Consider the following 22,077-nt stretch of genomic DNA (forward strand, 5'->3'; position numbering starts at 1 on the left):
ACAAAAAAGAATATAGTTGTTATAGCTATGTCTTATACCTTTGATTTTATATTACTTTCTTTTATAAACATATAGTTTATTGTCTTAAAATATTTTTATAAAAATTAGTTTCCTTTCTTCTTGTACAGTACTGCTACAATCATTATACATAAACTTAAGAAAAATGCTATTGAATATGTTACAAGATATACACATGAATTAGTCCTGAAATTTACTAGTAAGGTTATAGCAACCTAAGTTTACAAAATTTTTTTCTAGACAATAGAAGTAATTGTACAGCAGGTAGAATGCTTTTCTTGCATGATTCTGACTTGAGTTTGAAACCCTCCCGCTCAAAATGAGTATGGTCCCAGAACCCAGTCAGAGTAATCATTGAGTACAGAGCCAGGATTTAAACACTGATCATTAAAGAGCGTGAAATAACATGAAAATAAATGTCAAACATGTCTAACCTAAAACTAAATCTAAAATGTAGACAGAAAAATTGAGGATAGAGTAAGCACCCGTTGAGATTTTATTGCAAATCATACCAAATAAATTCCTGTAATTATAATCCACTTCTCATGAACTGAATCATTTACAAAATAACTTCCTCAAAGCCATTATGACTTCTTTATTCCTCAGACTGTATATCAGGGGATTAAATAAAGGAGTCACAAAGGTGTAGAAAAGAGAAAGCACTTTGTCAGTTCCCGCAGAGTTTTGGGTCTTGGGTCTTAAATAAGTAATGATGGCTGAACCAAAGAACAGCGCTACAACAATCAGATGAGATGAGCAGGTGGAGAAAGCTTTGGCCCTACCTGAGGATGATGGCAACTTCATCACCGTGGAGATGATTTTTCCATAGGAGACAAGGATCAACACAAACGGAACAGCGACAAACAACGCAGCAACTATGAAGACCAGCATCTCATTCATGAATGTGTCCCCACAAGCCAGCTTAATTATTGGGGGAATATCACAGAAGAAATGATTGATGATGTTAGAAGCACAAAAGGACAGAGAGAAAATCTGGAACGTATGTCCTATCATGACTGGAATTCCACAAACCCAGGAGCCAGTCACCATCTGCACACAGACCTTATGGTTCATGACGAGAGGGTAGTGCAGAGGGTTACAAATGGCCACGTAGCGGTCATAGGACATCACAGCCAGGAGGACACACTCTGTGCCTCCAAATATTAAGAAAAAGCACATTTGTGTAGCACAGGCAACTAAGGAAATGGTTCTCTTCTGAGTCCAAAGGTTGGTGAGCATTCTGGGAATAGTAACGGACACATAGCAGATTTCCAAGAATGAAAAGTTACCAAGGAAAAAATACATGGGAGTCTGGAGAGCAGGACCCACTTTTGTTATGAGAACTATGGTGCCATTACCCAACAGGATGCAGAGATAAATGACTAAGAACAAACCGAACAAAAACCACTGGAGCTGGGGAACATCAGCAAAGTCCAAGAGAACAAACTCCATCCATTTTGTGAGATTTTCCTGGGGCGGTATCTCTTCAGGCTTCATCTGTAGAAGGAAAAGAAAGTATGGGTGTCTTCCCATGATCTTTCTAAGCACTGTATCTTTTTAAGTTTATTTTATTTTAACATTTGTGGTTTGGGGGCCACATCCGACAATGTCAGGGATTATTCCTGGCTCTGAGTCTAGAATTATTCTGGAAGTGCTCAGATGACCAAACGGAGGATCAAGCCCAGGTTGATCAAGTGAAAGTCAAGTGCCCTACCTGCTGTGCTTTATCTCCAGCCTCTTTTCTGAAAGCTGAAGCAGAACATCTCACATGGATTTTTGGATAGATCCTATTTGTTTTTTCTATTTTGAACAATATTACTGCATTTGTATGTTCATGTTCTCATTTTAGATCCCCTGGATTATGACTTTTCTCATCCCCCTGATTCTCCTTTAAGGTCCTTCATTTACAATTGATGAATATAGTTGAGGACAAAACAAACCCTACCATTCTCAGTACAGATAATAGAATAACGGGACTCATTAAGAGAATACATTTTCTTAAAAAAAACCTTAATCTCCCTGATGATCAATGTTATTTTTTGAAATTTCATATCAGTTCATATTAGTATTTTCTCCATCACAGTTTAATACAACTAAAAGACAGTTTGCCCACTGCCATTTTTAACACTTCATTTTGTTATCTCTCAATGTTCTTTGAAAGTATATTTTCTTAATATTCAATAAAGATCAGGAAATTAACCAAATTGAATATTTTCCCCATAGACAACAAAAATAAAGCTTTTTTGTAGGGCACTACAGGAGCAGATTCTTAACAATTTTATATTAACATTCATTTAATGAAGGCAAAATAACCTGACAAATGACACAAAAATTAAAATAAAATAAATTAAAATAAATAATATAATATATAAATATAAAATATATAAAATAATCAAAGTAAAGTGAAAATAAAGTGAAATGTACCAGTTACACATGCGGAGTGGGGGGTTGGGGGACTGGGGAGTTGGGGGGGAGGGAGGGAGCTATACTGTGATTCTTGGTAGTGGAATATGTGCACTGCTGAAGGAATGGGTGTTTGAGCATTGTATAACTGAGACTTAAACCTGAAAGCTTTCTAACTTTCCACATGGTGATTCAATAAAAGAATAAATTAATTACAAAAAGAGCTAAATTTATTTTTTAGATTTTTACTCTTTTTAAGCAAGTAAAGATAGTCCATTCATCTTTTTTGCATCTTATTGTTAAGAGGAGCTTGGTAAGATCCCATATTATATCATCAAAGTTTATAAAGATCCCCAATTTTACATACACATTCTCCATCATTCCTCTACCAGTGCTCTTCTTTATATCATTTGTGTGCTGTGATCCCAGTGCCAAGTATACACATCACTTTGCAGTACACCAAATTGCAGTCAGGAAAATTTAATATAAACCTCTTGGGATTTTTTTCTCTAACGTCAAACTGTGAGAAAATAACAATGAGCACTTATCTACTTGGAATCGATATAGAAATTAAAAATATTTCTACTCATAATATAATGCCAAAACTTTACATTTCTCAAATGAGACTATGTTAGGAAAAAGCAAAGATTTATTTCAGTGTTCTAGATAGATTATATATATTTTTTAATGTTCAAATTCTTGCTAACTCAAAAAAGGAAAACTTAATGCAAAATATAATTTTATTTTAAATTCAAGATTTTTTCCTAAACAATTGCAAATAAAGGATGAAATATTTAAATATAGTTTCTATGACCTAGCAAATTGAACAGAACTTAGTGTAGAAAATAATATTGAGATTTTTTTTCAGCGATTTTTACAAGTTTATATATTTTTTCTCTGAAATATGTCCTTTGGGTTTCCTTAAAATTTAAATGCATTTTAGGTTTTACTTCTTGAAGTGCATTTAATGATAAGTTAAAAAATATATCATTTATTGGATTAAATAAAGATATTAAAGTGACTAAAACTAAAATATACTATATGCTTACTACAATCAAAATATATTAATTATATAGTGTGTAATATTTCAAAATGAAATAATATTATTATCAGTGAGCCCAAATCCCCTCAAAATCATTTTAGTATCATCAGAAGTTTATATAATTTGCTTTACTAAAAATATACTTAACATGGGCTCTGTATAGTATAGTCTTTAAAATCAACTATGCTTCCAGGCAGTAAATCAAGAAATAAACTACAAATTATTATTAAAATTATTAGATGACAAATTTCCACTTTTTTAAACTAAAAATACCAGGAACAATATAAATTCATATTTACCTTTCTCATTATGTGGTGCTATATATCTCATTATTTGAGCTTAAATACTTTGTTTATTGTAGGTGAAGTTATTTGCTTTATTAAAGTCACCTTTAATGCAGTCTACTCTTTTTAAACAAGAAGGTAATTTGAAAATAGTTGTGTCTTCCTCAGGGATTTCTTTTTTTTTGGGTGGGGGGTCACACCTGGCTATGCACAGGGGTTACTCCTGGCTCTGCACTCAGGAATTACCACTGGCCATGCTCAGGGGACCATATGGGATGCTGGGATTCAAACCCGGGTCGGCCGCGTGCAAGGCAAACGCCCTACCCGCTGTGCTATCTCTCCAGCCCCCTCAGGGATTTCTAATGGAATGTGTCCTTTTGAAATTTTCTGATTTGTTGTTTCTTGCCTTGGCAAGATAGCTATTGCTCTACATGCAAGCAGTTCTGTTTATCCCCCCCCATGGAATTCAACGCATGGAATTTTAATGCATGCGAAAAGGAAGGTTGAAGAGTAGAATGGAGAATCGTCCAGTTTGCACACTTTCATTACTTACCTAGATTCCAATAGATGGAAATTTTGCATGAAGTCTGTGTTCCTGAAAAACCGAATCAGTAAATGTATTTCCATGAGACTCTCCTAAAAACGTTTTCCAATTTCTAATGAGAGCCTGGTTTAGTATTAACATTATAGTAAACCTCTGATGAATAATGATACTTTTATGGACAAATTTAGTAAATTATTGATATCTTAATAAGTGCCTAAGCCATGTGATGAATGTATTCAATGTAATTTAAAGATTATATTTCATCCCAACTAATTTTTAATAAGTGAAAATATTTTTCTTTTGTCAGAAAACATATCATGATTTTTTGCAATTTATTTCTTACCATTAAGTTGTGAATCATTCCAAACCATACTTCTGATGAGTTGAGAATCTGGGATAAAACATCTATGGGAAATGGTGAGAAATGGGCCAAGAAAACAATCTATGAGTTCTAGACTTCAATTCTAGGACAGTTTTTTGTCAATAATTAGATCAAGTTATTTCTCATTATAAAAATAAGAAAACTCTTAATGTTATTTAGGAAATAGTGTTTTCTAGGTTTTTATGGTTAGTAAGTGAAACCACTTATGAGAATATACCTGATAATAGAAATTGACTAATAAAATTAATTCCAGGTGTCTGGAGCGCTATGTGCAAGAGAGCATAGATGAGTGAGAAGCAAGAGATGTAAATACCTGAGCTGGGACCAGATACGAAGAGGCATCAATAGAGTAAAGAAGAACGATGTTGGAATTGTCGTACAGGTTCATGTATATGGAGGCTAAGTCAAAAACAAATTCTGGAGCATCAAGGTTAGCACAATGGAATGGTGTGCAGAGAGTGCTCTTCTGATGCCCTAGCACAGAAATACAGAAATCAGACGATGCAAGTGAGAGTTTTTGTGTGGAGGAAGTTGTACCACATGCCAAGATTATAACTATGTTTTCACTTGAATCAATAAATAAAACTAATATGCACAGAATTATGTAGTGACGTAATACTACAAAATGGCTATGTGCAAAATATTCTACGGTATAGTAGTATGAATCGTTTGATTATCTCTCATTTAATAGCCACCATTGTAAATATTACCATCTGTTTCTTTCTTAGATTATTTGAGGCCTCTGATACGTGGTTTTTTGCACTCTAAGGCATTACCACCTGAGCCGTTCCTTTTGTTCATTTAAATTATAAGCAACTTTCAAATTTACTGTTTAGCTATATATTTACATAATATGTTTTATCTACATAGAGATAGAAAGAGATAAAGGAAATCAAATTTTTGTGTTAATCCAGGACTATTTCAATTAATATGATGCTTTCTCAGTCAATCCATCTTACAGCAAATTGCAAGTTTTCATTTTTTCTTTTATTTGTGTAATATAAAATTTGAGACACTAATTACAACTGTCATACACTTAACATATTTATAACTGTAAGAATTAGGAGATGATAAGCCTGGAAAACTTTGTTTGGATAAGAACAATCTCTCAATGCTTTAGGATGATAATGTTATGAGATCTTTAAATATTTAAATGAAATATTATCTCTCTAACTTTCAAATATTTTAATATGAAGTTATGTTCAATTAAGTTTTGTCATTTTTTCAATGAATTTTTAGTTCAATCCTATTTTAATTCTTCAAATTATTTACATGTGATTTAAATGTTTACAGGTTTGCAGTCAGTTTTAAAATAATTACTCTCTTGGACTGCTCTCAAAAATTGGTTTCTCTTTGAATATGTGCATATTTAGGCCATTTAATCATAAAATTTATTAATGAAATCTAAGTATTATTCATGAACTAACTTTATACTTCCTTTTAATGTGATATCTCTGGTTGGTCAATGTTCTATCAGTAGCCATCATGTTGTCCTCAATTTTTTGTTGGTTAGGAATGTATGTTGGTAACTTTCCCATAAACAGCCCTGAAGATTAACATTCAGGCTTATCCAGTTATTTTTCTTTCTCAAAAGCAATTCAAAACACATGGACTACTATGACATTCTTATCTGTATGCAGCCAATGAGTGAGGCACAGTCAAAACTGATTTCTGGTGCATTCAATGTTAATTACATCCTCATTTGCTGATGCTGTAAGGTAGACCTGAATTTTCACCCACCCTCAGCATTCCTTCCCCCTGTATTTGTGCTCATAAGTGGAGATATGTAACTGCTTGTGTTTATTGAATAAATTGCATGTGAGTCATATGAATTGTTTCTTTGTAATAGTAAATATGGTGTAAAAATATTTTTACCTAAAATTAATGTTTTGTAAAATTCCTCCTTTCCCTATGTGGAAATAAAAATTATCTCCCCTTTTTCTCTCTCTAAATATATATATATGGATATATATAAACACATACCTAAATATATATATATATATATATATAGGTATATATAAAGGACCCTAATTGTTTTTGTCCTATGATTTTTCGCTTGACCTTTTACTGCTGTACTTTTAGGAATTTAACTTTCTGAAAACTTTTTCAGACAGAGCATATAACTTTTCTCAGTTCATGCTACAAAACTAGCATATTGATCATTAACTGAAAACTAACAGCATTAGTGATTAGAAGAAAAAAGGCAGCTATATTCTAAGAATGTTCACTCTGAACAAGATTTGCGTTTTAGCAATAAATTTCTCACCATAAGCAGGGCAGGGACAATAATTCAAGCAAAAATTTGCCATCCTGAGAATCTTTGTGACTAGTAAATGGAAGATTATATTGTAATTTTTACTATCTACAGTATTCTAGTGTATTTATAAAACTCTAAATAATTACAAATCATTCTTAAAATATGTTTCTGATTTTACACTTTTCATAAAAGTGCTTGAAGATTGTGAATTTGAAAATGCAAGTAAGTTTCTAAGGCAGTCTGCTACTTGCTAATAGTCAATTTTAAAAAACATTTTAAAGTGTGTCATGTCAAAAAGTTTATCATATAAACTACAACTGCCTCCATTTTGCTACATCACCAACATATTTAACCATGTTTTATGCTACTGTATAATTCAATATATAAATGAACATATGGTCACAGCTAGCATCTATTTTTTTCTGTGCATTAGTACAACTGTGTAAACTTGTCTGCATCATATGCCCACATTTCATCAGCTAACCATTACCCTCAGAAACTGGCATGATTTTATTCTCTGTCCAGGTTTTACTCTCTGTGTAAGCTCATTTTTCATTCTCTTATGTCTTTCCTACAACATTCCCAGGAATATAGAAGGATATTTTATGCAAAAGCAAACAAATTAAAGACCAAACTTCACCCAAAAAAAACAATGACGGCATTTGGAATACAGAAAAAAAATATATATATATCAAATATTTAATGTATATTTGTTGCAATCATTTCTTTTCACCTTCACCATTTTTTTTCAAATGGAGAGCACATATATGAATATTCAGTGGACTATTCAATTGGAAATGTGAAGATAATCTCAAACAAGATCTTTCTATTTTTATTCAAACATGCACTTACTTTTAAACAGCAACCACAATAAAAAAACTTAATAATTTTCTTATAACTTGTAAAATAGCTGGTGGTTTCTTTGCCTTTGGAAACTTTTGGAAGTTCTATTTCCTAAAGTTTGTGTTTCAAAAATAACAAAACTCATAAATTTCACTTTAATTTCACTTTACTTTGATTACATTCAATCAGGCGGGGGGGGGGAGGCGGGCGGTTAGCAGGGAGCTATACTTTGATTCTTGGTGGTGGTATATGTGCACTGGTGAAGGGATGGGGGTTCAAGCATTGTGTAACTGAGACTTAAACCTGAAGACTTTGTAACTTTCCACATGGTGACTCAATAAAAAAATTTTTTAAAAATAACAAAACTCAAATATGCAGTCCTTTGCAATTTTAAACAAATGGCTTTGTTTTGCTGATGTTTAAATATATTTGTTAAGTAAATTTTACATGGACAGGTAGAATTCATGCTTACCTGATTGGAATGGGTACAAATATAGTTCTCCTTTATTAAGTATCCTCTTTTAATTCAAAAAGAAACAAAATGAGAAAATGTGATTTGTTTTAAAGAAGGATAATTTATTAGAACCAGAAATTAAAAACCTTTTAAATAAAGTTCAATTGACATTAAAATTCAAAAAGCCTTGAATAATAGGACAAATATTGCACATTGGTATATCCAATGCTTTTTATTTTAATATTATAAAGGTATAAATAGAACCATATCCAGAAACCATTAACATGGTTAGATTCACTATTAATGTAACTTAATCCTTAACAAATAATTCTCTAGTACTAGTAAGATGCAAACCTCTATTTGTTTTTAACGTTTCTGACATACACTTGGATTTATATGTGATACAATGTAGATTTATCAGCTGCAAAGCATTGAATGCAAGCTTATCAGTAATCTTTAATAACTGTTATCACTTACAGTGATCATGAGTCTGACTACAATGAAATTGATTAGCTCATTATGTTATGAAATATGTTTATTTTCCATTTTGATAAGGCAAAAAATTTTAAAAGGACAAAATTAGCATGCACTGTGTTTTGAAGATAAATAACAAAAGCAGTAAAGGTCCTCTTTTAATTTTCTATACATGAGAAAATTTAATATTAACAATAACTGCTGATATTAAAATCACAAATTTGTGTTGAATGAAACTTGATATGAAAAGATAAAGTGTGCTTAGCCATTAGATTGATATTAAGTATATAGCTTACCTTTAGTGATTGATTTACAGTACAAATAACAAATAAGAATATTTGAAGAGGAATAACTTTCTTCAGTTTTTAGTTTAAAACTTTTAGTTTAAAACTATAGCTAAACACCATCAACTCAATATTCTATTATCGTAACAACTCCTGCTGTTTAAATAAGAAACAGTATTAACCCTGGGGATTAATTTTCGCCCCTCCTTTCCCAAGTACTTTCTTGTTCAATAATGATGATTTCTGCCACTGTATTAAACTAAGGCAGTTTAATACATTGAGTAAGAACTGATATGCATAAATATTTTGTAAATAGGGAAGTAATAATACGACTACTCAAAATGATAATCAAGGGACCATATCCCAGGTGAGCTAAATGATAAAGAACTGTAAAATCTTTGAAAACAAAGTAGACCATCAGCCAAGAATGTATTAACATTTAGAATGTTATAATGACTTGATATTTGTTTCTGGTATAAATAAAATACAGCAATATGTCAGTTCCTGCAGACTGAGTTGTGTCTTTAATAACTGGTGGGAGAAGATCCAAGGAATAAAGCCACAACTATGAGTTAAAGAAACATAAATGAATAAGATTGCTGTGACCAATGGTTGACAGCAGCATCAAAATGGATCAAATGATTTAATCTAGGTACTGAGGAGTGATAGGAAAGAAGTCATTGCAACTAATAAAACAACCACATAGAGGCACCTCTAATTAAGTGAAGGAATCCAAAGACTCCAATAATCAGTAGAGGAATGGCACACAGTAAGTGGTTACCAAGGTGATTGTACCAAGGGAAGGCCACAGGCATTTCACATGGCTGACCTGAGTTAGATCTATGGCATCCCATATGGTCTCCACTGTAGTGACACAAGTAATTCCTGTGTATACAGTCAGTAGTAACCTCTGAACATCCAACCATGTGAGCTCCTGCAATAAACAAAAAGTGGCTGACTTGGTTAAAGCCATCAGAAGGCAAAGTGAACTCTTCATAATTTGGCCCTATCAACTAGGTATCCCAATATTCCAGAGCTGAGCACCAATCTGATAGATATGGTTTTGTTTATGACTCTCAGGAAAAGCAGGGAGCTACAAGTGGGTACTTAGTGGTTATAGATCATCAGAGTCGGAAATCAAACTCTAGTATTTTCTAAGATGAGGAAGAACACATGGGGCGAGGAGTCCAACGTGGACATGATTTTACCGTGAGTATGCTGGTTCTACAGAATCCTTGCATAGTCACAGATTTCTGAAGAAGAAAATTTTGTGCAGAAAACAAAAATGAGCATGTGTTTTTTTTCCTTTAGGTCATTATAAAACCTGGTTAGGATGAAAATGATCCTATTTCCAATGAAAATAATCATTTAAGGCTTTGGAAATTTGGAAGCTCTTAAAGTCTCAGTAGATCAAGTACACCAACAAGTAAGCATATTTTCCCTGCCTTTTCTCTTCATATTTCCTCTGTAGGAGTGACTGGCACATCTATAAGACATTATTACACAACTGTTTTGATTTTTGTAAATGTGGGAGTACCACTATTTTTTTTGTCACTCGTTTAGCTCTTTGTAGTGACATGAACAGGATGCTCTCAATACATTGCCAGGTACTCTGAGAAGGAGAACTAGGCTATAAGAGGTCCGGGAGCATTGTTTTATGGTCTCTGGATCTTGGCCGTTGATGGGATTACAAAGTGCCGGGACAGTTTGTGGGTGTGGCTACCAAGCTACTGGAAAATGGGGGATCTGGGTGGAGGAGGCCCAGTCCTGGTCAGAGCAGGGTTGGAAATCTCAGCCCCGGGTCCTGAACACCTGGGTTCTTCTGCTAGTTCCTTTATGTGCGATACTTTTCCGAATATGTGGAGAAGGGCCTTGGGCATGGCTGTGGCAGGGTTCCGGAGGTCTTCGGCTGCAAGGGCTCTGCTCTGGGTAGGGGCCGGGGGAGAGAGGGAACTCTACCTGCCCCATTCCAAGGGTTTCCGGTGAAGACAGCCAGGTGTGAGGGCAAGAGACTCTTCAAGTGTTCTTCTCTTAGGAAGGTCAAAGAAATGAATGATATTTTGCTATTTATATGAAAACTCAGATGGTGAACACATGTGTCTCTGTTTCTATTCAACTATACTTCATGTGCTAGTTTATTCCTCCTCTCAATCTTAGTATCTATTTGAGGTAAATTTGCTACGAAAACAGTAATAATATAATATACTTAATAGTAATTTGAGCACCAGACAATGTTTATATATATATATATATATATATATATATATATATTTAAAATGGCTTTTAGGTGTGATGCATGTTTTTTCTATTTTAAAATATACTACTACATATGAATGCTTATGTTCTCACTTTAGATCCCCTTGTATTATGACTTTACTAATTCCCTTGAATGTCTTTTAAGGGCATTCATTATACTTTATGAATGTAATTGAGAACAAAGCAAATTGTACTATCCTCAGCACAGACATGAAATAATAGGTGGTGCTTTATGAATACATTTAAAAAATACTCTCACAGAATATAAGTTAATTTTTTTGGAATTCTATATCTCATTACCATTTATTCCATCATATTTTAATGTAACTAAATTATAAGTTATCCACTGTCATTCTCAATTCTTCACTTTCTCGTTTCTCAGTATTCTTTCAAAATATATTTCCCTAATATCCAACTAATTTAAGCAATTTACCACATTGATGTTTTTCACATAGGGGACTAAAATAAATCTTTTGCATAGAGCACTAAAAGTACAGATTCTTAAAGTGTCTATATTAACTATTTGGCCTAATATAGGTAAACTAACTTGAAGTGACAAAATTTCTACATAAACTAGTTATTTTGTTATTTATAGCTATTTTATTTTTCAGAGTTTTACTCTTTAAGGAGCAAGTGGAGATAGTCTATTCTTTTCTTTGCTTCCTATTTTTAAGATGAGATTAGAAAGATTCCATATCATCACACACGGACTCCTTTCAAATGCTTATCTCTATTCAGTCAATGAGTGAGACACAGTCATAATTGATTTCCGATGGTTTCCAGATTAATCATATCTACACTTACTGATGCTGCACTGTAGACCCGTATTTTTTCCCTCCCAATGTTTTCCACACACATGTGTTAATGCATGTGAATGGAGATATGTGACTCCTCTTGTTTCTCTTGAATAAATTGCAAGTGAGCCATAAGAGTTGTTTCTCTGTAATAGTAAAAAAAGATGTAAACACTGACTTTTACCTAAAATTAACATTTTTTAAACTTCCTGTTCTTCCTGAATCTCAGTAAAAATTAGCTAAACTCTTTCTCTCTACATATAAACAATTATATATGTATCTGCATGGCACACACATATGTACATATATATATATATATATACTTATAAATGTATATGTTAAGGACCCACATTTTTTTCTTCTAAATTTTTCTCTTGTCTCTTTACTGCTGTATTTTTTTAAAGAAATATTCTATTGAACCACCGTGAAAAAAAGAAAAAAAAATACAAGGCTTTCAGGTTTAAGTCACAGTCAAATACTGATTAAACCCCCATCCCTTCACCATTGCACCCATTCCACCACCAAGAACCCAAATACACCCCCCTCCGACCCCACCCCCTATCTAAATTGCTAATGATATTCCCATTATTCTCTATATACCTTGAGTACATTCCATATTTCCATACAGAACTCACTATTATTGATTGGAAATTTTACCCAACAACCAGGCCTACTGAATAGGCATCATCTAATAATTTCTCTTCATTGCTGAGAGTGAAGACTTTGAGTCCGCGCGGCCGCTATTGCGGCTTCGTGTTTTTGGGTTTCTAATATTTTAGCTCAGTTCACACTCAAAATGGATGCGTGCAAGAATCCGCTCTGGTGCCAAAATGGGTTAGGAGACCTCAGGATCACAGTCAATAGGCGCGCAGGGTCTGCTTCTCGTGCCGCGGCTCCGGTTAATCCTGTATTTTTTTTTTTTTTTTTTTGCTTTTTGAGTCACACCCGACAATGCACAGGGGTTACTCCCAGCTCTACACTCAAGAATCACCCCAGGCAGTGCTCAGGGGACCATATGGGATGCTAGGAATCGAACCCGGGTCGGCCGTGTGCAAGGCAAATTCCCTACCCTCTGTGCGATAGCTCCAGCCCCCATACTGCTGTATTTTTAAAAGTATAACCGTTTGGATTCACTTTCAGAAATACCATATAACATTTTTTACTATGTGGTCCATAACTCACATATAGATTATTAACTGACTGAAAAATAAAAGCACTTGGTGCAGAGAAGAAAAAATGTTAGCTATATTCTAAGAGTGTTTATAGAAACATAAACTCAGTTCATAAATTTTTTCCTGGGTAAATTGGGCAGAGTCAGTTTCCTCAACTTTCGGACAAAATATTGATGATTTATTGTGATCCAAAACCAAGGATTCACGGACATTGTTGACTAAGAATTTTGGGAAAGCTGCATTTGTCAAAATTTGGGGATCACTATACTGCTGCAAAACTGGAGGTGGTTCCACAAGTCTGTTTGGTTAGCCAAAATGAAAGTTGAGCCTTACTAAATGTCAAAAGTCATTTGACATTTAGTAATAGAAGAGAACAAAGAGTAGAAGAGAACAAAGTGTCAGGAAGATAAACTCGTTTATTCAAAATGAATGCTGAAACACAAAATAAAATAAATAAAAAGCAAAACATAGTCAATATTCACAACTTCTAGAGGTCATTGCTATTTTGCTTTCTATGAAAAAGAAACTGGTATTCTTATGATGTTGTTTACATAACTTCAATGATACATTCTTAAAGGTCACACCTTTTTTCTCAGCCTGAGTATGTAAAAATTATCATAAAAAATCAATAGCAGGATTTAACCACCCTGGAGAAGCCTGCATTTTCTCTTGAAAATTTCTCTCTCGCTCTCTCTCTCTCTCTCTCTCTCTCTCTCTCTCTCTCTCTCTCTATTTTTCTCCCCTCACAATTCTCTAAATTTCTCTTTAAAAAACTATTTTGTTTCACACACATATACACACAAAAGAAAGAGATAAAAAAGAAAGGAGGGAAGAAAGAAAGAAAGAAAGAAAGAAAGAAAGAAAGAAAGAAAGAAAGAAAGAAAGAAAGAAAGAAAGAAAGAAAGAAAGAAAGAAAGAAAGAAAGAAAGAAAGAAAGAAAAAGAGGAAGAAAGGAAGGAAGGCAGGAAGGAAGGAAGGAAGGAAGGAAGGAAGGAAGGAAGGAAGGAAGGAAGGAAGGAAAGGAAAGAAAGAAGCAAAGAAAGGAAAAGAAAAGAAAAGAAATAAAAAAGAAAAGAAAAACAAAAAATCCAAAGCGAGGTGCTGGAGCAATATTACAGCAGGTAGGGCGTGTGCCTTGCACATGGCTGACCCGGTTTGATTTCCAGCATCCCCCTGTGGTCCCCTTAGCACTGCCATAAGTAATTTCTGAGTGCAAAACCAGGAGTAATCCCTAAGCATCACAGGGTGTGACCCCAAAAACCAAAAAGTCAAAAAAAAATCCAAAGCAAGACAAAAAAGAACTCAATTTCATGCTTACAGAAAAATCAACCGTGAAATAAATAAATGATAAATAGGATGCTCAAATGAAAAAAAAATATCAGTCTCCCAGGTGACCTCAATGGCTAAATAAAAAGTTCAGAAAGTGCTAAAATAGACAGGGATGGGAGTCAGGTCTTTTTAAAAGTTGACCAATAAGGAAGAGAAGTGTTGGAGAATAAAACCATTGAGAGTCATATTGGAAATTTACTGCATTTTACACGAATGCTCAGGTCTTCAAGAATAAGCATATTTAAAATCTGTGTCCCTGGAGCCAGAGCTGTAATACAGTGGGTATGACACTTGCTCGGCACAAGGCACACCTGGTTTACCCTTAGCATCCTGTATATTCCCCTTAGACCTGCCAGTAGTAATCTCTTACTGTAGTGCCAGGAATAACCTCTGAGCGTCACTGAGTGTGGCCGCAAAGCAAGCAAACAAAAAAGGTCTATTTCTAAAAGTGTTTACAAATATTTGTAGATTCTTATTTACATAGTTTTTTAATAAAACTTTTTTGGTGAGGGGTTGGGCCACACCCAGTAATGCTCAGGAGATGCCACTGGCTCTGTGCCAATAATTATTACTCTGGACAGTGCGTGGGGGACCATACGAGACACTGGCCATGGAAACTAGGTCAGTGGCATTAAGACAAGCACCCAGCCCACTGAACTATCACTCCTACCCCTGCAATTTACAATTTGGCATTTCATAGATTTACTCCTTTCTTTTTGCTTGTTTGCTTTTGTTTTGGGGTCACACCCGGCATTGCTCAAGGTTTATTCTCGGCTGTACATTCGAGGATCAATTGTGGCAGGCTTAGGGGTCCAAATGAAAAATAAATAAATAAATAAATAAATAAATAAATAAATAAATAAATAAATGAAATAAAACTCGAGTTCATTTTTCTTAAACACTGAGTAAAATGTATTATTCTAGGGTTCTCCAGGCACACCTGGTTACATATCCACTGTTCTTTTGGCTGATACAGGCTACTATAAATTAAATACATGGATCATATTTAACTTTAAAAGAAGTGTCTGCTGATAAGTTATTTCCTTGTATTCTAATTTCTTCTTTGTTGTCATCCATTGGTTTTCAAAATAAGATAATTTACAATTGTTTTTGAACTATATTTTCAAATATTTTATATCATCACCCTTTAACATTTTTTTACCACATAAAAATTAAAGCAGAATATGTAAAAGAACATTTTTTATGTTGTGCTTACAGTTCTAAATATGGTTCCAATGAAAAAGACAATAGTTTGATAAAGTTTATTATTTAATTGACCTATGATATACAACAATATTCTAACATGTGCATGAACTTCCAACACATATCCATAAGCATAGTACTCATAAATTAATAGATTTACTGTTATACTAAATATTGTGATTGTCATAAAATAATGACTGTGTATGGTATAGCACATATATCAGTGTTGTGGCATCTAATTTGATTATGTGGCATCTAATTCTCTTAAACATTACTAGATTTGAGAAAAGAAAAGAAATATTGCTAGTTCACTGAATTCATCTATAAATTAAAGTATACAAATACAATCTCATGAACTTAGGTAGAAGTTCTATTTATTTGTGCTTATGTATTATAATATGTCTTCACACCCATGCACAAAAATTAAACGTGTACATAAAAATATCTATATTTCTGTTTGTTTTCATTATTACGGGAAAAGTCAATAATAGTCCTTTCCTTTTAAGATTTAACATTATCTTTGTTTGGTGATTTATATAATTCATTTTCCCCTAGTCTACTTTCTTGAAACATGTCACCAACTTCTCTAAATCTTCCAAATTTATGAATGTATCTCCATTTGTGTTCTCTGTACAACCATGACTTGAATGTTTTAGTGTCTCAGTAGAAGGACCATAATAATATTAACACAATGAGAGTTTACAAACAGTGTAACATTCCAACTATACATATAGCAAAGTATATTTATTGCAAATCTGGATTCAAATAAAAATGCAATTACATTTTTATTTCCATGACATCAAGTTAATAATTTATTTATAAATATTTTCTGCATATTATTAAGTTCATGAAATATCAGTGGACATGAGCCCAGAAAAATAACGTTCTCCACTGAAGTGCTCTCACACACACACACACACACACACACACACACAAATAAGCCTGACAAAGCTTTGTAAATAAAAATCTGTTTTTATGTTTTAAAAACGTGCCATTATCAGTGAAAATTGCAATTAAAATTATTCAAAATAAAAATTACATTTGTAATAAAGATCATAATTAATTAGAATGTGTTATTAAGCTTCCTATACTTAAATATTGTAAAACTAGTAATGCACATACACTTTTGGCATGCTATTACAAATGATTGTGCTAACTAGTTTAGTTAGATAGTTATATAGCTTAGGGATAAAATAATTTTCTATGGCAGGGGATATGTTGGGAACAAAGGAAGAAGAAGACTAGAAGTGACAATAAGACAGTGATGGATAGGATGAATACCTAGTGCAGAAGACGAATTAATTTTGAACAAATATCAATGTTAGTGTAACCTTGCTACCTAAACTGCAAAACAGAATGATGAGTCAAAAAGCAAAATCATTGGCTTGGAAGCTGGCCTCACATTCTGGGGAGAGGGCAACTCAGAGAAGGGATCACCAAGTATAATGTGGTCAGAGGCCATGAGGGGGAAGGGTGATGCGGGCTGAATGTAGAATAGAGACTGAACACAGTGGCCACTCAAGACCTTTATTGAGAACCACAACACCTAATCAGAGAGAGAGAACAAAAGGAAATGCCCTGACACAGTGGCAGGATGGGGTTGGGGGAGATGGGATTGGGGAGGGTAGGAGGGATGCTGGGTTTACTGGTGGTGGAGAATGGGCACTGGTGAAGGGATGGGTCCTCAAACTTTGTATGGGGGAAACATGAATACAAAAATGTATAAATCTGTAACTGTACCCTCACGGTGATTCACTAATTAAAAATAAATAATTTAAAAAAATCATTTTGGATCTGTCTCCTATGATTTTAGTATGTATAACATCATCATCTACAAAACTGTCATAGCATCCCACAAATATAGCTCTTATTTGACCTTAGCACTGTAGCACTGTGTTCCCATTATGGATCAGTTTGCTAGAACGGGCACCAGTAATGTCACCATTGTGAGACTTGTTACTGTTTTTGGCATATCCAATACACCACGGGTAGCTTGCCAGGCTCTGCCATGAGGGCGGGATACTCTCTGTAGCTTGCCGGGCTCTCCGAGCGGATGGAGGAATCAAACACCTTGTAAGGTCGGCCACGTAGAAGGCAAATACCCTACCTATTATGCTTTCACTCCAATCCTGGAAAAATTTAAGTAATACATATAACTTCCTTGTGTTTATCGTCTCATAAAAATGTTATAATTTCTAGCAACTGCATTACCTTAGACTAGTGGTGATTCATTAATTGTGTTCATCCAGCTTTGATTTTCCTGTTTAGGCTTGTTATCATGTTTGTTATTGTGTAAAGAGCTTTCTTCTCAGGGAAAAACTGACATGCTCTTGGAAACATCCAATGTGAGGATAGATACATATGACATTGCATTATGCATAGAAAGTGGTAATTCACTCTGTTTAATGAAAGATAATAAGACATAATAAAATTATCAAAATAGCCATTAAGTCTTGCCACATTCTTGAGCTCTGGATATTGGTAATAAAGATGATTTTACATATATGCATTACTTCTCTACATGGAGACTTTATTGTATAATGAATTTTTTTAAATTGCCTATGGACATACTCCCCTCATCCTGAAAAAACCTCCAATGCGGCACCTCTGGGAAGAACGAAAAAAGAGAGGCTGCTAAAATCTCATGGTTAAGAAAATGGAGACATTACTGGCGCCCGCTGGAGCAAATCTATGATCAATGGAATAATAGTGATACAGTGATGCATATGGACAAATAAAACCTATATATAACCATTATAAATTACTCATCTACAACATAAATATATTATTGCTTCCTATTGTACATAGAAATATGTTAAATTTTAAATGTGATAAGCCATAAAATGCTGGTAAATAAAAAATTTGTTTTTTAGCAGAGATTTTTATTATTAATATTGGGCTGGAGCAATAGCACAGTGGATAGTGTGTCCGTCTTGGAGAGCCCAACAAGCTCCTGAGAGTATCCCGCCCACATGGCAGAGCCTGGCAAGCTACCTGTGGCATATTCAACATGTGAAAAAAAGTAACAAGAAATCTCACGATGGAGACATTACTGGTGTCTGCTTGAGCAAATCAATGAACAACAGGATGACAGTGCTATGGTGCTATAGTGCAATATTATATCAATCATGTCTAATAAGCATATAGTTGACGTAGTTATGCATTATACCCTTGATTTTATATTACTTTCTTTTATGAACACTTAGTTTATTTTCTTAAAAAAGTATTTTTATAAAAGGTTAGTTTCCTTTTTTCTTGGAGAGTACTGCTACAATCATTATAAATAAATTTAAGAAAAATGCTATAGAATATGTTACAAGATATACACATGAATTAGTCCTGAAATTTACTAGTAAGGTTATAGAAACCTAAGTTTACAAAATTTATTTCTAGACAATAGAAGTAATTGTACAGCAGGCAGAATGCTTTCCTTGTGTGATTCTGACTTGAGTTTGAAGCTCTCGCACTCAAAATGAGTATGGTACCAGAACCCTGCCAGAGTAATCGTTGAGCACAGAGCTAGGATTTAAACACTGAATATTAAAGAGCATGAAATAACATGGAAATAAATGTCAAACATGTCTAACCTAAAACTAAATCTAAAATGTAGGCAGAAAAATTGAGAATAAACACCCGTTGAAATTTTATTGCAAATCATACCAAATAAATCCCTGTGATTATAATCCATTTCTCATGAACTGAATCATTTACAAAATAACTTCTTCAAAGCCATTATGACATCTTTATTCCTTAGACTGTATATCAGGGGATTAAATAAAGGAGTGACAATGGTGTAGAAAAGAGAAAGCACTTTGTCAGTTCCTGCGGAGTTTTGGGTCTTGGGTCTTAAATAAGTAATGATGCCTGAACCATAAAACAGCGCTACAACAATCAGATGAGATGAGCAGGTGGAGAAAGCTTTGGCCCTACCTGAGGATGATGGCAGCTTCATCACTGTGGAGATGATTTTTCCGTAGGAGACAAGGATCAACACAAACGGAACAGCGACAAACAACGCAGCAACTATGAAGACCAGCATCTCATTTATGAATGTGTCCCCACAAGCCAGCTTAATTATTGGAGGAATATCACAGAAGAAGTGGTTGATGATGTTAGAAGCACAAAAGGACAGAGAGAAAATCTGAAATGTATGTCCTATCATGACTGGAATTGCACTAAGCCAGGAGCCAGTCACCATCTGCACACACACCTTGTGGTTCATGACGAGAGGGTAGTGCAGAGGGTTACAAATGGCCACGTAGCGGTCATAGGACATCACAGCCAGGAGCAAACACTCAGTGCCTCCCAAGGTTAAGACCAAGCACATTTGTGTAGCACAGGCAACTAGGGAAATGGTTCTCTTCTGGGTACAAAGGTTGGTGAGCATTCTGGGGATAGTAACGGACACATAGCAGATTTCCAAGAATGAAAAGTTACCAAGGAAAAAATACATGGGAGTCTGGAGAGCAGGATCCACTTTTGTTATGAGAACTATGGTGCCATTACCCAACAGGATGCAGAGATAAATGACTAAGAACAAACCAAACAAAAACCACTGGAGCTGGGGAACATCAGCAAAGTCCAAGAGAACAAACTCCATCCATTTTGTGAGATTTTCTTGGGGCGGTATCTCTTTGGGCTTCATCTGTAGAAGGAAAAGAAAGTATGGGTGTCTTCACATGATCTTTCTAAGCACTGTATCTTTTTAAGTTTATTTTATTTTAACATTTTTTTGCTTTGGGGGCCACATCCGGCAATGTTCAGGGATTATTCCTGGCTCTGAGTCTAGAATTATTCTGGCAGTGCTCAGATGACCAAATGGAGGCAGAGGATCAAGCCCAGGTTGATCAAGTGAAAGACAAGTGCCCTACCTGCTGTGCTTTATGTCCAGCCCCTTTTCTGAAAGCTGAAGCAGAACTTCTCACATGGATTTTAGGATAGATCCATTTGCTTTTTTTAATTTGAACCATGGTACTGCATATCTATGTTCATGTTCTCACTTTAGATCCCCTGGATTATGACTTTTCTCACACCCCTGAATCTCCTTTAAGGTCCTTCATTTACAATTGGTGGAGAACAAAACAAAACCTACCATTCTCAGCACAGATAATAGAATAACGAGACTCATTAAGAGAATACATTTTCTTAAAAAAAAACCCTTAATCTCCCTGATGATCAATGTTATTTTTTGAAATTTCATATCATTTCATATTATCATTTTCTCCATCACACTTTAATACAACTGAAATATAGTTTGCCCACTGCCATTTTAACACTTCATTTTGTTATCTCTCAATGTTCTTTGAAAGTATATTTTCATAATATCCAATGAAGATCAGGAAATTAACCAAATTAAATATTTTCCCCATAGACAACTAAAATAAAGCTTTTGTGTAGGGCACTACAAGTATAGATTCTTAACATTTCTATATTAACATTCATTTGATGAAGGCAAAATAACCTGACAAATGACACACAATTTCTGTCTAAGATATCTATTTCGTTACTAAAAGCTAAATTTATATTGTAGATTTTTACTCTTTTTAAGCAAGTAAACATAGTCTATTCATCTTTTTGCATCTTATTGTTAAAAGGAGCTTGGTAAGATCCCATATTATATCATCAAAGGTTATAAAGATCCCCAATTTTACATACACATTCTCCATCATTCCTCTACCAGTGCTCTTCTTTATATCATTTGTGTGCTGTGATCCCAGTGCAAAGTAGACACATCACTTTTCAGTACACCAAATTGCAGTCGGGGAAATTTAATATAAACCTGTTTTTTTTTTTTTTGTCTAACGTCAAACTGTGAGAAAATAACAATGAGCGCTTATCTACTTGGAATCTATATAGAAATTAAAAATATTTCTACTCATAATATAATGCCAACAACTTTACATTTCTCAAATGAGACTACGTTAGGAAAAAGCAAAGATTTATTTCAGAGTTCTAGATAGATCATGTTTTTTTTTAATGTTCAAATTCTTGCTAACCTCAAAAAAGAAAAACTTAATGCAAAATATAATTTTATTTTAAATTCAAGTTTTTTTTCTAAACAATTGCAAACAAAGGATGGAATATTTAAATATAGTTTCTATGACCTAGCAAATTGAACAGAACTGAGTGTAGAAAACAATATTGAGTTTTTTTCAAGGTTTTTTACAAGTTTATACATTTTTTCTCTGAAATATATGTCCTTTGGATTTCCTTAAAATTTAAATGCATTTTTAGATTTTATTTCTTGAAGTGCATTTAATGATAAGTTCAAAAATATATCATTAACTGGATTATATAAAAATATCAAAATGAATAAAACTAAAAATATACTATATGCT

General features: G+C 33.9%; 2 protein-coding genes across 2 annotated transcripts; both read right to left on the bottom strand.

Moving 5' to 3' along the window:
- Positions 1-573: 573 nt before the first annotated feature.
- Positions 574-1,524, bottom strand: LOC129405650 (olfactory receptor 10AG1-like). Its single transcript, XM_055142513.1, has one exon. The coding sequence runs from the start codon at positions 1,513-1,515 to the stop codon at positions 574-576; it is 942 nt and encodes a 313-aa protein (XP_054998488.1). The 5' UTR covers positions 1,516-1,524.
- Positions 1,525-19,442: 17,918 nt separating this feature from the next.
- On the bottom strand, positions 19,443-20,393 carry LOC129405651 (olfactory receptor 10AG1-like). The gene has a single exon (XM_055142514.1). It carries the CDS (start codon positions 20,382-20,384, stop codon positions 19,443-19,445), a length of 942 nt encoding a protein of 313 aa, XP_054998489.1. The 5' UTR covers positions 20,385-20,393.
- Positions 20,394-22,077: the final 1,684 nt, after the last annotated feature.

Source organism: Sorex araneus, chromosome 6, assembly GCF_027595985.1.
Source record: "Sorex araneus isolate mSorAra2 chromosome 6, mSorAra2.pri, whole genome shotgun sequence".
NCBI classification, from domain to species: domain Eukaryota; kingdom Metazoa; phylum Chordata; class Mammalia; order Eulipotyphla; family Soricidae; genus Sorex; species Sorex araneus.